The sequence below is a fragment of the Myotis yumanensis genome, unplaced genomic scaffold, assembly GCF_028538775.1.
Source record: "Myotis yumanensis isolate MYYU_CA2020_CCGP unplaced genomic scaffold, mMyoYum1.0.hap1 SCAF_20, whole genome shotgun sequence".
In the NCBI taxonomy this organism is placed as follows: Eukaryota; Metazoa; Chordata; class Mammalia; order Chiroptera; family Vespertilionidae; genus Myotis; species Myotis yumanensis.
The window spans coordinates 847,763-863,174 of NW_027223771.1; the positions used below are offsets into that span (position 1 = coordinate 847,763).

A 15,412-nucleotide genomic window follows, 5' to 3' on the forward strand; every position below is an offset into this window, starting at 1 on the left:
GACCTAATTCAACCTCAGACTGTAGGAATGTCCTCCCTATATAAGATCGCTTCTTAATATATTTTTATTGATTTGAGAGAGGAAGGGAGAGGGAGGGAGAGATAAAAACATCAATGATGAGAAAGAATCATTGATTGGCTGCCTTCTGCACGCCTTCTACTGGGGATCGAGCCCGAAACCTGGGTATGTACCTTTGACCGGAATCGAACCTGGGACTCTTCAATCTGCAGGCCAATGCTCTATCCACTGAGCCAAACTGACTAAGGCAAGATCACTTTTTACAGAGAGGAAGGGAGAGGGGTAGAGAGTTAGAAACATCGATCAGCTGCTTCCTGCACACCCCCTACTGGGGATGTGCCCGCAACCAAGGTACATGCCCTTGACCAGAATCAAACCTGGGACCCTTCAGTCCGCAGGCCGACACTCTATCCACTGAGCCAAACCGGTTAGGGCGGCAAGATCGCTTCTTGAATACTCACCTCTTCAAGGGAGCCCATCGCACCCACTCCTGGGTTGGAGAGCTCTTCTCAGGAAATCTACCTCCCACCACAGCCACGCTTTGGCCCTGGGTCCTGATGTCTCTGGAGCCATGCTTCGAAACCCTTCCCAGCAAGATGGCAGAGCCACCTGAGCCCCAGGACTGTCCCTTCCTGGATTTCTATCCTCGTGGTGGCCCCAACCCCTCTGCTTCCCTGTTCTCTTCCACTGTGTTATTTACCAAATGGGGAAATTAGAGCCAAGCCAAACACATAACAATGGGGAGTGGCTAAGCATGGTCAAGCTGCCATAGAAAACAATGGTTACCAAAGCTTCACGATCACAGGGGAAATGACCACAAAATTGCATATAGAGCATAACCTCAATGATGCGGGAAAGCAAGCTCCGGAGCTAATAAGACCAGAAAGAAAGACACCACAGTGCCAACCAGTTTTCGCTGCCCCTGGAAAGCCAAGGGTGATTTTCTTTTCTTTCTGCTTTTTTGTGTGTTTTGAAAATTTCACAAGGATATATATTGCTTTTATCAACAGAAAAGTAAAATAGACTTCTTCTTTTTAAATTTTATAATAAGTCAACTGCAGTTCTTAAATTTTATTTTATTATTTTTTTTAGAGAGTGGAAGGAAGGGGGAGAGACAGAGAGAGAGGGAAATATCGATGTGAAAGAGACACATCAATTGGTTGCCTAACACCAGAGCCTGGAACCGAGGTACATGCCCTTGACCGGAATCGAACCCGGGACCCTTAAGTCGGCAGGCGATGCTCTATCTGCTGAGCCAAACCGGCTAGGGCTGCAGTTCTTAAATTTTAAATAAAAAGGACAAGAAGGCCGAGGCTGGTTTGGCTCAGTGGATGGAGCGTCGGCCTGCGGACTGAGGGGTCCCAGGTTCGATTCCGGTCGGGGGCATGTGCCTGGGTTGCGGGCGCGTCCCCAGTGGGGGATGTGCGGGAGGCAGCTGATCGGCGTTTCTCTCTCATCGATGTTTCTGGCTCTCTGTCTCTCTCCCTTCCTCTCTGTGGAAAATCAATGAAATATATTAAAAAAAAAAAAAAAAAAAAAGGACAAGAAGGAGGGGAGGTAAATTTAAGCCGCAATGCTGTGAGGCAGTCGTGGCCACAGCCTCAAAGGCCCCAGGTGGACATGTCCTGCTCATCTTGAATAGGGGTGAGTCCTGCCCAGGCCCGGCTCCCTGGGCCACTGGGCCAGCCCATACATGCTCCCCCCCCCTGCCCCCCTGCACCCCCACTCCCTGCCAGGCCAGCTGCTTCTCAGGGCCATGACATCCCAGACACCCAGTCAGGAATGCCTTCTGTTCCAAGCCCCCAAGGCCCAGGTCAGAGAGGGATACAGGGCATGAGCTCTCCATTTGAATTTTCAAAAAGATCTTTACTGAGGCCCTGGCTCAGTAAATAGAGCGTCAGCCGGGGGATTGAAGGGTCCCAGGTTCGATTCCGGCCAAATACACATGCCTGGGTTGCAGGCTCGATCCACAGTCGGGGGTGTGCAGGAGGCAGCCAATCAATGGTTCTCTCTCATCATTGATGTTTCTATCACTCCCTCCCTCTCCCTTCCTCTCTGGAATCAATAAAAATATATTTTTTAAGAAAGATCTTTACTGAGAAAGAAAATACATCCAGACAACTATAGAGCATGACACTGGCCTGTTTCAGGAGGAGGTATTTCTGACCCTACTATGTCAGAGAAGTAACTACCATGTCTTCAATATCATGCTAATTGCATGATATTGCATTTAATTCTTAAGCTGCTGTGCGGTGGCCAGTAATCTCGCCCATCTTACAGATGTTGAAACTAAGTAGTGGATGTCCACTTGGCCTCACTCAGGACCCCGCTGACCTGTGCCCCACTCTTGCACAACTCACTAAGGAGCATCAGTGACACTGCCCGCTCCTCAGTGTCACCCTGCCTGGCGTGTCCACAGCTCCTGGCACACATCTTTTTTTTTTTTTAATATATTTTATTGAATTTTTACAGAGAGGAAGGGAGAGGGATAGAGAGTTAGAAACATCGATGAGAGAGAAACAACGATCAGCTGCCTCCTGCACACCCCCTAACTGGGGATGTGCCAGAAACCAAGGTACATGCGCTTGACCGGAATCGAACCTGGGACCCTTGAGTCCGCAGGCCGACGCTCTATTCACTGAGCCAAACCTGGCACACATCTTAATCTCCTCTCGCGGTGGCTCCTGAACCAGAGGGGTGGGTAGAGAGACCGGTTTCCAGGATTAGTGAAGAGAGTGGGTGCCTGCATTAGAGCTTTTGGAAAATATGGTGAAGAGGGAGATGTACCATGTGCAGGCCACCATGAAAGAATTCAGTTAAGAACCCCTATGGTCCCAGACCAGAGAGAAGGTCTAGAGCAGCACTGTCCAAAGCAAATACAATGAGAACCACATCTTTGACTTTAAAGTTTCTGGTAGCCAATTAAAAAGAAACAGGTAAAATTAATTTTAATAATACATTTTATTTAACCCACTCTATCCCAAATATTCTCTCTCCACCATGTCATCAATATTAAACTTATTAATACGACATATGGACTTTTTACATACTAAGTCTCAGAGCAGATCTCATTTCAGACCAGCCCCACTTCAAGTGCTCCATAGCCAGCCATGTGTGGCTTCATGGCTACTGGGTTGGACAATGTGGGTCTAGAAATATCCAGATATTAGCAATAGGAAGGTGCAGGGCAGAGGGATCCAGAAGCTGAGCAACAATGAGAAAGGAGGAGAGAACAAGAGGGATCTTCCTGTAAGTCAGAGGCTGAGGGCAGAGCAAGGATACAGTGAGGAAGTAAGTGCCTTGAGGAGGAGAGGGGAGAGGGTGGGAAGAAGGCAGGGCTGTGGGAGAAGGTCCGAGGCTGTTGCAGTTGCGGCCAAGAGCCAGGTGGGGGCAGAAGAGAGCTTCTCTGATACCAGACTTCTCTAGTAGGTGCTTTTCACCTGGGCCAGCTGGGCGGTTAGCCTGGGGACTGCCAGATACAGGCTGTGAATGGAGACCCTGGTCATCTGGCTGGTCCTGGCAGCCTCTGCACATTCTGTAGAGCTACAGGCAAGTGGGCACCCAGGCCCCTGCTGCCTGGGGCCGCCCTGGACTCCTGCCCGAGAAGGGGAAGGAGAGCAGGATGAGTTGTAAGGCAGGTTGTGGAAAAGGGACAGAGTTCTTCCAGGATTTTAGCCTGAAGTAAGGGCAGCCACATGGATGCAGCAGAAAGAAGACCATTCTTTTAACTGGCTGTGAAACCTAGAGCCAGGTTAAGATAGTCAAAGGCCCTACGTCCTGAAAATATTATGAGTCCTGAAAATATTATGGCATTCCTGCCCCTAATATGCCACCATGAAAAAAAGCTTCGGTGCCGTAACCGTTTTGGCTCAGTGGATAGAGCGTTGGCCTGCGGACTGAAAGGTCCCAGGTTCGATTCCGGTTAAGGGCATGTACCTTGGTTGCGGGCATATCCCCAGTGGGCGGTGTGTAGGAGGCAGCTGATTGGTGTTTCTCTCTCATCGATGTTTCTAACTCTCTCTCTCCCTTCCTCTCTGTAAAAAATCAATAAAATATATTTTTTTAAAAAAAAAGCTTCGGGAACAGTTTTGAGTTTCCAGTTTTGAAATATCAAACGCCTTCCTAAATCAATTGGAGGTGGAGTGGGTGGGGGTGTGCACCAGCTCTGATGGACCTTCCCTAAGCCTCAGTGTGAAACAGGTGACCTCGAAAATTCTAGATGGGAGGGTGTCAGGCCGGAAGACAAAGACAAGAGAACTTCTTGAGGTCACAGAGCCACCTCTCTGCCCAGGCAGCTCTGTGGGGTGTGGAGCTGAGCTGACTAGTGCAGCCCAGTGTCCTGAGGGAGAAAGTGCTGAGGGGCAGTCTGGCTTGTCCCTTGGCCACCCCCAAGGACAGAGATGAGAGGTGGAATTTGGGACCAGAGAAGAGGACAGTGCAGGTCATTCTGTCATCTCTTGACACATACATACACAGCATCAGGGACAGTAAAAGGCAGACCACGGCCCACCTCACTCTAGGGCAGTGGTTCTCAACCTTCTGGCCCTTTAAATACAGTTTATTTCCATTGCTACTTCATAACTGTCATGTTGCTACTGTTATGAATTGTCATGTAAATATCTGACATGCAGGATGGTCTTAGGCGACCCCTGTGAAAGGGTCGTTCGACTGCCAAAGGGGTCGCGACCCACAGGTTAAGAACCGCTGCTCTAGGGGCTTGTGGCACGGCATTGTGTGGATAAATTTACCCAACTCATCCCCTCACTGCTTGACATGTAGGTCGTTTCTTGTTTTGTTTTGTTCTTCTATTGCAAATAATAGTAGAATTTTGCATATTTGACCACTTGTGAAAATATTTCTGTATCCCGATATTCCTAACTGGATCAAGGGGAAGTATTTTAAAACTGACAGCAAATTACACTCCCTTTCAGGAGTGTGTTCATACCCCAAAGGAGATGTAGGCACCCAGCAGGGAGCCGGCAATGGTGGCATAGCCTCCGGTCATGACAACGTGGATTTCAGAGAGCGTCATGTCCTCCAAGTAGGGCCGGATCAGCAGAGGAGACTCGGTCTGCAAGCAGGAAAGGTATCAGACAAACAGAACTGGCCGGACCAGCACAGGAACCTGGGGAGTTCCCTCCCCACTGGAGTGGGCAGCTCCCAGTGAGTGCTGGGGGTTGCAGGGGAAGAGATAGCAGGTGGGGTGAAGACTGTGGTCTGTACTTGACTGAATCACTCTGAACATCTGCGTCAGACTGGCTCTGTACAAGGACCCCCAGCCCTGCCACTTGGCCTGATAATGCTCCTGTGTCAAGCTTCTACCAGGTCCAAGCACCTCACAGTTATTACTCACAACCTTCTGAGAAGGAAGACATCATTCCCTTTTTTCAGGAGAACAAATAGAGGATAAGAGAGGTTCAAAGAATGATCTCTTTTCATGCAAAGGGCCAGGAGCAGATGTAACTTGGGTCTGAACTTTTTGTTTTTTTAAAATATACTAGAGGCCCGGTGCATGAAATTTATGCACGGGTACAGTCCCTAGGCCTGCGATCAGGGCCTCTTCCCCAGCTGCCCGCAGCCGGTCCCGACCCCCGCTGCCACCCTCCCTCCCCCCCGGTTCCCTATTCACCATCAGGTGATCGTTGCCTTACAGCTGGGGGAAGGAACCAAGAGGTCAGTTTTTCCCACCCACTCGCCAGCCCTGCCCCTGCCACAGGTGGCCAGCATGCAGTTGGAGCCTGCTGGCTGGGGAAAAGGACCAAGAGGTGGTCAGTGCACCCCAGAGTGACTGGTCCAGCAGTTGTTCTGGTTGTTCTGCTGATAGGGTCAATTTGCATATCACCCTTTTATTATATAGGATTTTTATTGATTTCAGAGAGAAAGGGAGAGGGAGAGGGAGAGGGAGAGAGAGAGAGAGAGAGTGAGAGAGAGACATCAATGATGAGAGAGAATCATTGATTGGCTGCCTCCTGCATGTCCCACACTTGGGATCAAGTCCACAAACTGGGCATGTGCCCTGACTGGGAATTGAAATGTGACCTCCTGGTTCGTAGGTTGATGATTAAACCACTGAATCATGCCGGCCAGGCTGAGCTTTTAATGAAGCCTGGGGGTTGCAGAAAGAAAAGCAAGTATGTCTTTTGGTGACAGATGGGCCTGGATCCTGGAATGGTCTGCAGAGACTCGCTCTCAGGAGGGTCAGGCCTTCTGAAAGGGAGTGACTCAGCACTAACCGTGCCTTCAGAGTCACACTTACTGTGAAAAATACATTTTCAGAAAGAGGAAGGAGTAAAGGAAGACAAAAGGATGTAGTAGAAAGAATCCTGGTCAGGAACTAAAAAAAATGGGATTCTAAGTCCTGGCTTATCTTGTTGGATCTTAGCCAGTCATTCCTACCCTTGAGCCTCGGTTTCCTCGTGTACAAAAGGGGAACGTTAGATTCCATCTCTAGGATTTGTGAGTCTCTAAGCTGATGAAGGCAGCCTAGGCCCAGAGGTGCCAGAGAGCATCCTCCCTGGCATGACCCAGATGTGCATCCCTGGGGCAGCTGTCTTTGGTGACCCTGGGAGAAGGTTCAATGGCTCTTCTACTGACTAAATCAGAGCTCCAGGGACCCAGGACAGCTGGTCTCCATGGGGAGGCTGCGGACAGGCATGACAGCAGGAGGCGCAGGACCCACCTGGCTCACAAAGATGTTTCCGGCCACACTCAGGGTCTCAGGGGCGGTGGTGCGCATGGTGACCTGCATCAGCCAGGCAATCTAGGAGCAAGCAGGGCTGGCATCAGCAAGTCCCAGAGGCAGAGAGAGTCAGGAGTTACCTTACGCGGCTTCCTTCCAACTCCCAACCCACGCAGGAGCCCCCTCCCCTACATGTCCTCCAAAAGGTCCATTCGTCTTCCCCTTCCAAACCTCCATTGATGGGGACTTACCATCCATGAAAAAAGGATTCCTTGGTCAAATATATTTGAGAATTACTGTACACACACACACACACACACACACCTTGGAGATAACTACTACATATTAGCTCAGTAAAGGCTCTGACAAGTCCCGCACAAGACTTGTTTAAATTTGTTAGCATCAAAAACAAAACAAAAACAAACAAACAAAAAAAAAAACACCACAAAGCCATTTTACTGTGGGATCCCTTTACCTAGAAGCATTTATTAAGCTGCTATGGAACCAGAGTTTCGTGAATAAGGCTTTGGAAACGCTATATTAGAAAGTTCTTCCTTTCAATCAAGATGAAATCTGCTCCTCTGGAATTTCTCCTCACTCCTGGTACCTCCTAAACTGCCCCTTCCCTCCATGTTTGGGGACAGCTATCCTATCCACAACCTCCTCCACCCGGGCCTTCTCTTTCCCAGGCCCATCATCCCTACCTCCTCCAGCCAGTCTGTGGAGCGTATGTTCGGCCCTGCACTCTCTCTCTGATGGTTCAGTTTGTCATAGCCCCTTGGTTAAACGCATTCTCCAAACTGAGGCATCTTTGCCTCCCTCATGCCACACTCTGTGAACTCTTAACATAACCGCAGGTGGTTTCTGCATTCCCGGCAGTCACCTGATGGTATTGGTTTATTCTGAGCTCAATCAGCTAAAAATTCACAATCTTTGGCCTGGTGCAATGCTGTCTCCTGCATCTTGATTTTGTGCAGTAGATATTAGGAACATAAGCACAGGATTTGGCATTTACACCAGCTAAGTCTGGCCAATGTGGCCCCTGCTCCAGTCTCACAAGATTTTTTGGTATGAATTATTTTTTTTCCCCTCTAACATTTCTTCTCAATGCAACCTCCATTCTACAAACTTCCCTCCCACAAAGACTACCCTGGATTGTGGCGCCATGTCTGCCTAGTATCATGACAACAGACTCTGTGAAAAGATATTTGGTTAGCAGTAGATTTGAGAAAGGCTAGGGGGTTGGGGGAGGGTTTGAGCCATGGGAGCAAGGCATTCTGGGAGAGTGTGAACCCCCAGAGCAGGTGTCTCTGGGAGAGCCCAGGCCACGGTGTGGGGACTCACCTTCAGGATCAGCCACTGCATGAGGCCCAGGTAGTAGAGAATGGACATGACACAGCTGAAGAAGACAATGATGGGCAGAACCTGCAGGAAGAGCGGAGGCCCCGGGTGAGAGGCAGGTGGGTGGCTGGGACCAGGCAGGGCCTCAGGGATACCAGGCAGCCTCTCCACCCAAGGCCTTGCCTCTCAGAGGCCTGACAGGGTCAGGGAAGCAGCTCTGAATTCAGTGCATGGGATTACATATGTGGCCTCTCCAGAGGCACGTCTGTCCCCTCTAAATATTGGCCATCTGCCCAGCCATCCCTCTTCCTCCCCTCACCACCTGTGTTGGGTAGAGAGGCAGGAAAGAGCCCACCACTTTTTATGGCCTGTAAAATGTGCATAAGATGTTTTTCTCTCGCTTTTTAAAATTTTTTTTAAATCCTCACCTGAGGATATTTTTTCCATTGATTTTCAGAGAGAGTGGAAGAGAGAGGGAAAGGCAGAGAGAAATACAGATGTGAGAGAAACACATCGATGGGTTGCCTCCTGCACGAGCCCTGACCAGGGCCTGGGCTGGGGAGGAGCCTGCAACCGAGGTCCATGCCCTTGTCTGGAATCACACCTAGGACCCTTCGGTCTTCAGGGCGACGTTCTATCTGCTGAGCCGAAACTGGCTAGTGTTCTTTCTCTCTCTCTGCACAGTGTCTGTCCTTGGCTGTGAGCTCACTCCCTGGCCCATGACTCTGGCCTCAGCCTCCCTCCTGTGCTTTGGGCCTGAGTTAGGAGCCCCTGATCTGGCTCAGAATGAGACTCCTCATGGACCTGCAACCAGCGTTTCCTCCTGTCACCTCGCTCCCTGTTCCCAAGCTTGTCACTTCTCTTTTCTCACTCTCAGCCTCACCAATTCTTCCTTCAAAATTTCTTTCCCATCCATCACCCCGTCTCCTGGCCAGGGCCCCACCCCAGGGCTGCCTCACTGCAGGCTGATTTCTAGTCACCAGGACAGGCAATAATGCAAATGTGTCTCGGGGGAGGGGGCGTTTAATAACCTGATGTACGGCCACACAGTGGAGCACGAAGGCTGGGAAGTGAGAACGAGGCAGCTCTCTCTGAAATCATTCCCAAGAGAGTCGTTAAATAAAAAGGGAAGGTGTAGAACAGGGTGCTGTTCTATGTGTAGAAAAGGGTGGGTGGCATTGTGTGCGCTCCTGTGTGGGCACGCAGTATCACTCGAAGGATCTGCGAGTGCCTGGGATGGCAGCTGCCTTGCAGAGGGAACTGGGTGACTTGGGGGCGGGGGTGGGGGTGGGGTGGAAGGGAGACCCACTTTTTACTATATCCTCTTTTGTTCTGTTGAAATGTGTGATCTGTTCCAAACAGGTTTAAAATAGTAAGTCGGCCGAAACCGGTTTGGCTCGGTGGATAGAGCGTCGGCCTGCGGACTGAAAGGTCCCAGGTTCGATTCCAGTCAAGGGCATGTACCTGGGTTGCGGGCACATCCCCAGTGGGAGATGTGCAGGAGGCAGCTGATCGATGTTTCTCTCTCATCGATGTTTCTAACTCTCTATCTCTCTCCCTTCCTCTCTGTAAAAAATCAATAAAATATATTTTTAAAAAATAAATAAATAAAATAAAATAGTAAGTCAGGCAGAGTTGGTAACAACACGGGAGCATTCTTATGCTGAAATGGTAAGTGGGAGAGTTGGAATATCACAACCATTGAAAACATTAAAAGCAGTTCACCCAGCCAAAACCGGTTTGGCTCAGTGGATAGAGCATCGGCCTGTGGACTGAAAGGTCCCAGGTTCGATTCTGGTCAAGGGCATGTACCTGGGTTGCGGGCACATCCCCAGTAGGAGATGTGCAGGAGGCGGCTGATCAATGTTTCTCTCTCATTGATGTTTCTAACTCTCTATCTCTCTCCCATCCTCTCTGTAAAAAATCAATAAAAAAATATATTATAAAAAAAAAAGCAGTTCACCCAAGCAGTCGGAGGAGGGACTTCTGTGTGCTGGGACTGTGGACACTTTGATTTCTTCTTTATCTATGTCCAATTTCTCATCTGCTCCTCTAATTTTCTTTCTTTCTTTTTTTGTTAATCCTGACCCGAGGATATTTTTCCACTGATTTTTTAGAGAGAATGAAGGGAGGGGGAGAGACAGAGAGAGAGAAACATCAATGTGAGAGAGACACATGAATTGGTTGCCTCCTACGCGTGCCCGATCAGGCCTGGCCGGGGAGGAGTCTGCAACCGAAATACAGGCCCTTGACCGGAATGGAACCCAGACCCTTTAGTCTACAGGTCGACGCTCTGCCCACTGAGTCAAACCGGCCAGGGCTGCTTCTCCAATTTTCTATACCAGGTGGACAGTCTCAGGGGAGGGAGCATGGGCAGAGGAGGATCTGGGGAAAGCTCATCAGTTCAGGTTTGAATGCTGGGTTTGAGATGCCTACAGAACATCCAAGTGGGATAAAAGGTCAGGTGAGGTCTGAGCCAGGCCTCCATGTGGGTGGGGCTCTCGTCTGCACAGAAGTACAGGTCTACAGGTCGAGGCCTAGGGGCAGATGTAATTCAGAGGAAATTGCCCTGAGTGAGAAGGGCTGGAACTAAGGCCAGGGCCCTGGGGTCATCCTCATGAAAGGGTGACAGGGCAAGGAGGGGTGCATGGAGGAGACGAGAAGAAATAGAGACGTTGGAGGAAGCCCAGGAGGTAAGGACAGATTTTCCAGAAGGCACGGTCGGTCAGATGGGCCAGACGCACCAGAGAACTCTAGGAAAATAAGGACTGAGGTGGGCCCTTGGCACAGCGATTCCGCGGCCCCTGGTTCCTAGGTGAGAAAGTGTCAGACCAGGGGCGGGGACAGAGGCCAGGCGTCAGGGAACCATGGAGGAGCAGGACAGGAAGCAGTAGAAACAGCTCTAGGTGGTTTGGCTCAGTGGATAGAGCGTCAGCCTGCGGACTGAAGGGTCCGGGGTTCGATTCCGATCAAGGGGACACGTACCTCAGTTGCAGGCACATCCCTGGCCCATTTGATGTGTTTCTCTCAAATCGATATTTCTCTCTGTCTTTCTCTCTCTCTTCCATTCTCTCTGAAAATCAATGGAAAAATATCCTCGGGTGAGGATTAAAAAAAGAAGAGGAAGAGGAAGAGGAAGAGGAAGAAGAAGAAGAAGAAGAGGAAGAGGAAGAGGAAGAAGAAGGAGAAGGAGGAGAAGGAGGAGGAGGAGGAGGAGGAGGAGGGGGAGGGAGAGGAGGAGGGGAAGAAAGAAACAGCAAGGGGAAAAGCTCTGCGGAGAAGCTTGCTATGTGGGAAGGAAGCGGGGCTGGAGCAGAGAGGGGTGGAGGAAGGGTTGTTGTTGTTTTTAAGAAGAGAGAATCTTGAGCAATCAGAATCAGGCTCTGCTTCAAAATGCTCGGGGATGACAGAATGGCCCTGTGAGAACAGAGACTGCCCCGGGCAGCTCCCATGGAGACCAGACAAGATGAGGGGTTTTCCTTCCCTTCCCTTCCCAAGGGGGCTGTGGGATTTATCTGGACCTGCTCCACTTGGCATCTGTCACCGGCGTCACTGCCGTGGGGGATGTCGCCTGACAGGGAACACAGGCACTGTCTGGATAAACCCTTTCCTGCCCCGTGACTCCCTGTGACTGCCTGGTGCTGGACACACCCTCAGCACGAGGGGTGCTGACATCACTCTGCTGTACCCTTGGAGTAAAAACGCACCGAGGAGCACGTACTGTCTAGACAGCTTGTCCAATTTAGCATGCGAGGCGAGTGCTCTGCAGGTTGGCAGGGCGGCGGAGAAGGCTGGAGCCAGGAAGGAGGGTGCCCAGGGCGCGCTGGACCCAACTGCAGAATGGCTTTCTCGGGGCAGCAATCAGAGACATTTCTCTCTGAGAGATGGGGATCGATGGTGGAAGGGAGGCTGTGTTTTGGATTAAATGGTGACTGTCTAGGGAGGGAAGATGCATGGGAGAGAAGAGAGATGGGCCTGATCTTTCTAAGGTGGGACATTTAATACTAAACAAGGTCCCTGAGGCCAATAGGACCTCCCAGCCAGGAAACCTCACTCCACAACTAGGACACTGAGGCTGTGAGATGCTGGTTACCTGCCCAAGGTCACACACCTGCCAAGAGACAGAGTAGCCCCTGCCCACCAAGCAGCTTGCCCAGACCCTGCGTGACCCCGAGGAGCTCTGCTCTGTGCCAGCCCTGGGGCCTCGTTTCCCTGTTTCGGGGGCAGCACCCATCCCCTCCAAGGGTAGCCTGAGCCCAGGGTGTAGCTGCCCCAGTAAGTCCTGACCACCGCTTTGTGGATACTCAGAGCAGGCTGTGCCTGCTAGTACCAATATTCACCCATAACTCAAGGGAGAAGTACTTCTAGCTCTTCTCAGCAAGTGGTTCTCAAAGTGTGGTCCCTGGACCAGCAGCAACACCTGAGAATTCATTAGAAATGCAATTTCTGAGGAACACTCCCCCCACCCCCCACCCCCCGTCCGAGGTGGGCGTCTCCAGACACTGCTGGTGCTGTTAATCTGGACACCGCCCTCTGAGAACCACGCCTCTGAGCAGATGTCATGTCCTCACCGGGAAACAGATTCCAAAGGCAGGACTAAACCCATTTGGACAGAGCCCTGCTGCTTCTTCTCCCTGGAGGGAGCTGAGCAAACCTTGCACCCCCAGCCCCCAAGCCCCCAAGCCCCCAAGCCCAAGCACTGCAGCCCCAGGCAACGAGGAACCACAATGAACCAAAGTGAGAAGATGCCTCAGGCTGATTGCTGCAACACCAGCGACTTACAGAAAATCGGATAAAATGGACTAAAATGGACGTGCCTCCTGACTTCCTGCTGACCTCACCCCCACTCCTTACTCTGCCCCTGCCTGTCAGAGTCTCCTTCAGAGGCCCCTGCAGACGCCACACTCTCTCAGAGCTCTCCTAGTTCAGAGGTCCCAACTCCCTCCTTTGCATCCCAACTTCGTCTCCATTTATTTCCCAGTCCCTCCCCTGAAAATGGTAATTACTAAATCCAATAGTACCCTTTTTTAAAATTTTTTAATAAAATTTATTGTTCAGATTATTACAGTTGTTCCTCTTTTTTCCCCCAATAGCTCTCCTCCACCCAGTTCCCTCCCCACCCTCTGCCCTTACCCCTCCCACTGTCCTCATCCATAGATGTATGATTTTTGTCCAGTCTCTTCTTGTACCCCTTTCCCCCCAAGAATTGTCAGTCCACTCCCTTTCTATGCCTCTGATTCTATTATATTCACCAGTTTACTCTGTTCATCAGATTTTTTATTCACTTGATTTTTAGATTCACTTGTTGATAGATGTGTATTTGTTGTTCATAATTTGTATCTTTACCTTTTTCTTCTTCTTCTTCTTCTTAAAGGATACCTTTCAGCATTTCATATAATACTGGTTTGGTGGTGATGAACTCCTTTAGCTTTTTCTTATCAGTGAAGCTCTTTATCTGACCTTCAATTCTGAATGATAGCTTTGCTGGATAAAGTAATCTTGGTTGTAGGTTCTTGCTATTCATCACTTTGAATATTTCTTGCCACTCCCTTCTGGCCTGCATAGTTTCTGTTGAGAAATCAGCTGACAGTCATATGGGTACTCCCTTGTAGGTACCTGATTTTCTTTCTCTTGCCACTTTTAAGATTCTCTCTTTGTCTTTTGCTCTTGTCATTTTAATTATGATGTGTCTTGGTGTGGTCCTCTTTGGATTCCTTTTGTTTGGGGTTCTCTGTGCTTCCTGGACTTGTAAGTCTATTTCTTTCACCAGGTAGGGAAAGTTTTCTGTCATATGTCTTCAAATAGGTTTTCAATATCTTGCTCTCTCTCTTCTTCTGGCACCCCTATAATTTGGATGTTGGTACGCTTGAAGTTGTCCCAGAGACTCCTTACACTATCTTCATATTTTTGGATTCTTTTCTCTTTTTGCTTTTCCGGTTGGGTATCTTTTGCTTCTTCATATTTCAAATCTTTGACTTGATTCTTGGGATCCTCTTGTCTGCTGTTGGATCTCTGTATATTATTCTTTATTTCAGTCAGTGTATGCTTAATTTCTAGTTGGTCCTTTTTCATATCCTCGAGGGTCTCACTAAATTTATTGGTGGTTTCTAGAAAATTCTTGAAAAACCTTATAACCGTGGTTTTGAACTCTATATCCAGTACAGTGGGGCCGTGACTTACGAGTGTCCTGACTAACGAGTTTTTCGAGATATGAGCCGTCTCTCGGCCAATTTTTTGCTTTGAGTTGCAAGCTAAAATTCGGGTTACAAGCCAGCTTCAGATACCCCACCGCTAGTTGGCGCAGCGAACATCACAGTGAACGCCACATCAGCCCAGCATTACGTGTCTCACTCGTTCACTTTTTGATTTGACATACGAGTAATTTGAGTTACGAGTTCCGTAACTCCGTAAGTGAAGGCCCCACTGTAGTTTGCTTTCCTCCATTTCTGTCATTTGTGATCTTTTTCTTTGTCTCCGCATTTTGGCTGCTTCCCTGTGTTGATAGAGTGGCTTGTGTGCTAGGTGTCCTATAGGGCCCAGTGGCTCAGCCTCCCCAATTACCTGATGTGGACACTCTTGGTGCACTCCTTTGTGGGCTGTGTGCACAGTCTTGTTGTAGTTAAGCCTTGATTGTTGTTGGTATCACTGGGAGGAATTGACCTACAGGCCAATTGTCTATGAGAATCAGCTGTGTCTACAGTGGGAGAACTTCTGTGCTGAAGACACCCTCATGGGGCAAGACTTGCTTCAGTGGGGCTATGGTGCTCACTGAGTCTGCCCCCTGAGTGTGTCCCTTATGGATCTGAGGAGTTCTAATCTGGATGGTCCCACTCTGACCACTAGGTACACGGGCTCTTGGATCTCTAAGGAGGTGCTAATTTAGCCTCTGCTTGAGGCTACCCAGCAGGAGCTATGGAGAGATCTGCAGATTCCTCTTCCTTGTTTGGGGTTTGGAGGTGCTCAGATGAGGCCCAGCTGTGAAGCAATGCAAGCTGCTGTGGGGCCTTGAGCCTTCTCTTGGATGTTCTGGTTCTCTCTGACCCAGCTGCAGTCTGTTAGGTAATTCTAGATCTCAAAGGGCCAGCCCATTCATATGCAAAAGCCTCTGCTTGCAGCTTGGGTGGGGCGAGGTCTCAGGGAATCAACAGGGCGGAGTAAATAGCTATGGCAGATCCTCAGTCCTGCCCTAAGTGTCCCTCGGTAATCGCTGCAAGCACTTCTGAGAAAGCTGCCCTCAAGTTCCACCCGCTGCCAGACAGTCCAGTTTCTCCCCGTATGAGTCTGGGTCCCCAGAGACTCGCCCGGAACTGGAGTCAGGGCTGTCGGGAGCTTGAGACTCCCTCCCGATTGAAAAAGACACTGGCATCCTCCGTG

The 15,412-nt window shown here is 49.8% G+C and overlaps 1 protein-coding gene across 3 annotated transcripts in view; it reads right to left on the minus strand.

The window, feature by feature from the left end:
* Nucleotides 1–15,412, minus strand: part of SLC28A1 (solute carrier family 28 member 1) — a 42,612-nt gene that overhangs the window by 12,567 nt on the left and 14,633 nt on the right. For all 3 annotated transcript variants that reach the window (XM_070400385.1, XM_070400386.1, XM_070400384.1), the window contains exons 9-11: nt 8,042–8,122; nt 6,698–6,778; nt 4,964–5,089 (exon numbers count right to left, since the gene is read on the minus strand). In XM_070400385.1, coding sequence (XP_070256486.1) covers nt 4,964–5,089; nt 6,698–6,778; nt 8,042–8,122 — 288 coding nt within the window. The remainder of the gene's footprint in view (nt 1–4,963; nt 5,090–6,697; nt 6,779–8,041; nt 8,123–15,412) is intronic.